We start from the raw sequence: 3,286 nt of genomic DNA, 5'->3' as shown, positions 1-3,286 counted from the left end.
TAAAGACATTTTAAACCCTTCCCACACTCTTGCAATATTCTAAACAATGTTTCTAAACTCCAAACGCTCTAAAAGATCACAGAATGTCATGATTTCAGCTCCCTGCCTCCACTGCTCTCAGCCACCTGCAAGCGTTCTTGGCCACGCCCACTTCACCGCTCTGCACGGAGAACAGCTGATCAGCTGCAGGAGGAAGTTTATTCTGCAGTGTGAGCTGCACAAATGTGCAGCAGGTGCTAAATCATTTATTTTAAATAAAACTTCCATGCCGATCGTGTGGCTCATCCATCAATCAGCCAACTGTGCGTCATGTCCAATCTTATTTTGAAAAACCGCGATAGGGCGAGTCAGTGATAAATGAACTGCAAAGTAGCGAGGGACTACTATATATTTTTACTATTTTTGGGTGTAATTGGGACCTTGGGTACACAATTTTGTTCCGCCTGATGTACCACATGTGATGTGAATGACAATAAAGAAACTTGAACCTTCAGACCACCTTGGCCCTACTGTGACTGCCTCAGACCACCTTAAACCACCTTACACCACTTCAGGCATCCTCAGACCTACTAAGACCACATCAGACCTTTTAAACCACCCTTAAACCATTTCAGTTCTCAGACCACTAATTACTTCAAAAGCCAGTCCTCCGGCCACTTAAGACCTCTTAGACCACAACCCACCACCCCGGTCCTTCTCAGTCCACCTCTGTGGGTGTTTTCCTGCTGACTCTCTTGAACAGATTCGTTAAGCTGAACATCTCAAAGCTGCAGCAGCAGACTTTCAGGTCTGACGTTTCTGCTGAGAGGAAAAGTAGGTCTGAGCGCTCGTCTTCACGCTCCATCGGCTGCCTCCTGCAGGTGGGGCTGCAGGTAAAAATAGGATCTGTGTGTGTGAGCAAATCTGCTGATGAGTCACATCTCACCATCTGTCAGCACAATGTGTTCTCCTACAGGACCTCAGACTCAGTGTGTTCAAACACAAGAAACACAAGAATGAACCGTAACGCAACGTTAAATCCAGTTAAACTACAGTAACTTAACATCTATAACTACGATGAAACTACAATTACAGTGAAACGACTTTAAAACTGCAGCAAGCGAGGTAAAACTTGATTAAACTATTGTAAATTACCACAAGAACTAGAGTAACTTTACAGTATTTTTGCTATAGATTTATAGTAAAATTAAAAAAATACTCTGAATAACTACAGTAGTCCCTCGATTATCGCAAGGGTTAGGTTCCACCGCGATAGGTGAAAAACCGCAAAGTAGGAACGCTATATTTATTTTAGTATTTTTATATATTTTAAGGCTTTATAAACCCTTCCCACACTCTTTCAATGATTTAAAACTCTTAAACCTATGTAATTTTAACAACATACGTATATGTACTGTACAGTACTGCAAAATTTTACTCACTAGCTCTACAGACCAGCCGTTCGATTCCGGTTCTGCAGACCTACCCTACAGCGACGAAGTCCACCGCCCCATCCAGGTTGATGTGCACATGGATAATTTAGCTTCAGGATTATTTGTAACTTTCCTACCAGTTCTGTGAGTTTAACAGATAAATCGTTGCTTCTGACTTTGCTTTGCAAAACTTTCTCTCCATTTCGGCAGAATGCAGCAGCCGGAAGCACTGTTGGCTTCTGGGTAGTGTAGTTATTTTGACTGGTGTTACAGTGTTGGTTTATTGGAAAAAAAACCTAAATGGCGGCACCTGTCCAAAGTATTTTTTGTTAACTTTTTATCCCGTACCATCCCAATCCCATGAGTAATATTAAAGTTGACAATAGTTGAAAAAAATACGCAACAGCGAGTCCGCAAAAGTCAAACCGTGAAGTAGTGAGGGACTACTGTACAGAAAATTTACAATAAAAGTTCAGTAATATTATGAATGTTCCCTAAGTACAGTTACTTGTCTATAAATTCAATAAAACTACTGTACATTGATAGTACCACAACAACAAATTTACAGTAAATTTTTGTAATTTATTGTAAGATTTTTTTTTTTGCAAAGCTTCATTAAATTTACAGTAAAACTACAATAAATATACTGTAAATATTTAGTAAAACTATAGAAATTTACAAATGAACTTCAGTAAAAATATATTTAAACTGCATCAAATTTAGTCAAACCAAGTCAAGTCCAATTTATTTATAAAGCACATTTAAAACAGCAGTTGTTACCAAAGTGCTTATTTAAATTTTTGGCAAAACTACTTTAAAAATACAGTAAACACATTATAAAATTTGAGTTAAGTTAGAGTAAATTTAGTGTAAAATCTTAGAACATTTACTGTAAATTTTCAGCAAAACTAGAGAAAATTTACATTTAAAGTAATTGAAAACTTCAGCAAACATAGTCAATTTACAGTAAAATTACTGCATTTTTTTCTGCAAATATAGTAAAATTCAATAAATTTACAATAGTTATTGTAAATATTCTGTAAATTTGCAGCATCTGTAAAGCCGCAGTAAATATATGGTAAAACTAGAGAAAACATATAGTCAATTTAGAGTAAAATTACTGCATTTTTTTCTGTAAATCTAGTAAAATTCAATAAATTTACAATAGTTATTGTAAATATTCTGTAAATTTGCAGCATCTGTAAAACTGCAGTAAACATACCGGTAAAATTAAAATATTTCACATCTAAATTTCAGTAAAACTAGTTTTACAATAAAATTAAATACAACATAGTCACGCTGTAAGTCATTTTTTAAAAGACGTGAAAATTAAGTTTGAGAACTATAAAGTCGACGTACATTTTTATGCCTCAGAGTTACGCAGCAAAAGCGCTTGACTCACTTCCTGTCGGTGTGGTCGAGGCCGCTCAGCCGCACGCCTTCGATGTGCTCGTTACGTTGCCCGCAGGTGTTGCCGTAGCTGTCGTATCCGAAAACGAGGCGAGCGGCGCCACCAGTGACGATGGTGAAGCCACAGATGCTGCCCTGCAGGACGAAGAAACAAGTGTCAGCACCGACGGCCATCAGAACCTCCTGTCGCTTTCTCCAGTGTCAGATGACTTCAGCTGATCGGATCAGAACCATCGGCAGCTGCAACATCAGGCCATGTCAGTAAGGTTTATTACTGTAGGTTATTACAAAATCAGACTCAGCATTCCTTGTTTAATCTCTTGGTCTTTAACCCTGATCTTTAAAGATGAAGATGTGATGCAGAGGACCAGGGCCGGATTTAGGTGGATGGGGGCCCCTGGGCTGGAGTCAGGATGGGGGCCCCTGGGCTGGAGTCAATACTGTATATGGGGGCCCTATATATA

General features: G+C 38.6%; 1 protein-coding gene across 1 annotated transcript in view; it reads right to left on the bottom strand.

Annotated features, from left to right (window-relative positions):
- The window catches only part of LOC119408631 (choline transporter-like protein 1), a 6,099-nt gene extending 3,103 nt beyond the window's left edge, over positions 1-2,996 (bottom strand). The window contains exon 1 of the mRNA XM_037675475.1: positions 2,815-2,996. Coding sequence (XP_037531403.1) covers positions 2,815-2,996 — 182 coding nt within the window. The remainder of the gene's footprint in view (positions 1-2,814) is intronic.
- Between the last annotated feature and the right edge of the window lie 290 nt (positions 2,997-3,286).

This window comes from Nematolebias whitei, chromosome 4 (assembly GCF_014905685.2).
Source record: "Nematolebias whitei isolate Nwh7 chromosome 4, NemWhi1, whole genome shotgun sequence".
Taxonomy (NCBI): domain Eukaryota; kingdom Metazoa; phylum Chordata; class Actinopteri; order Cyprinodontiformes; family Rivulidae; genus Nematolebias; species Nematolebias whitei.
This window is presented reverse-complemented; position numbering and strand designations above follow the sequence as displayed.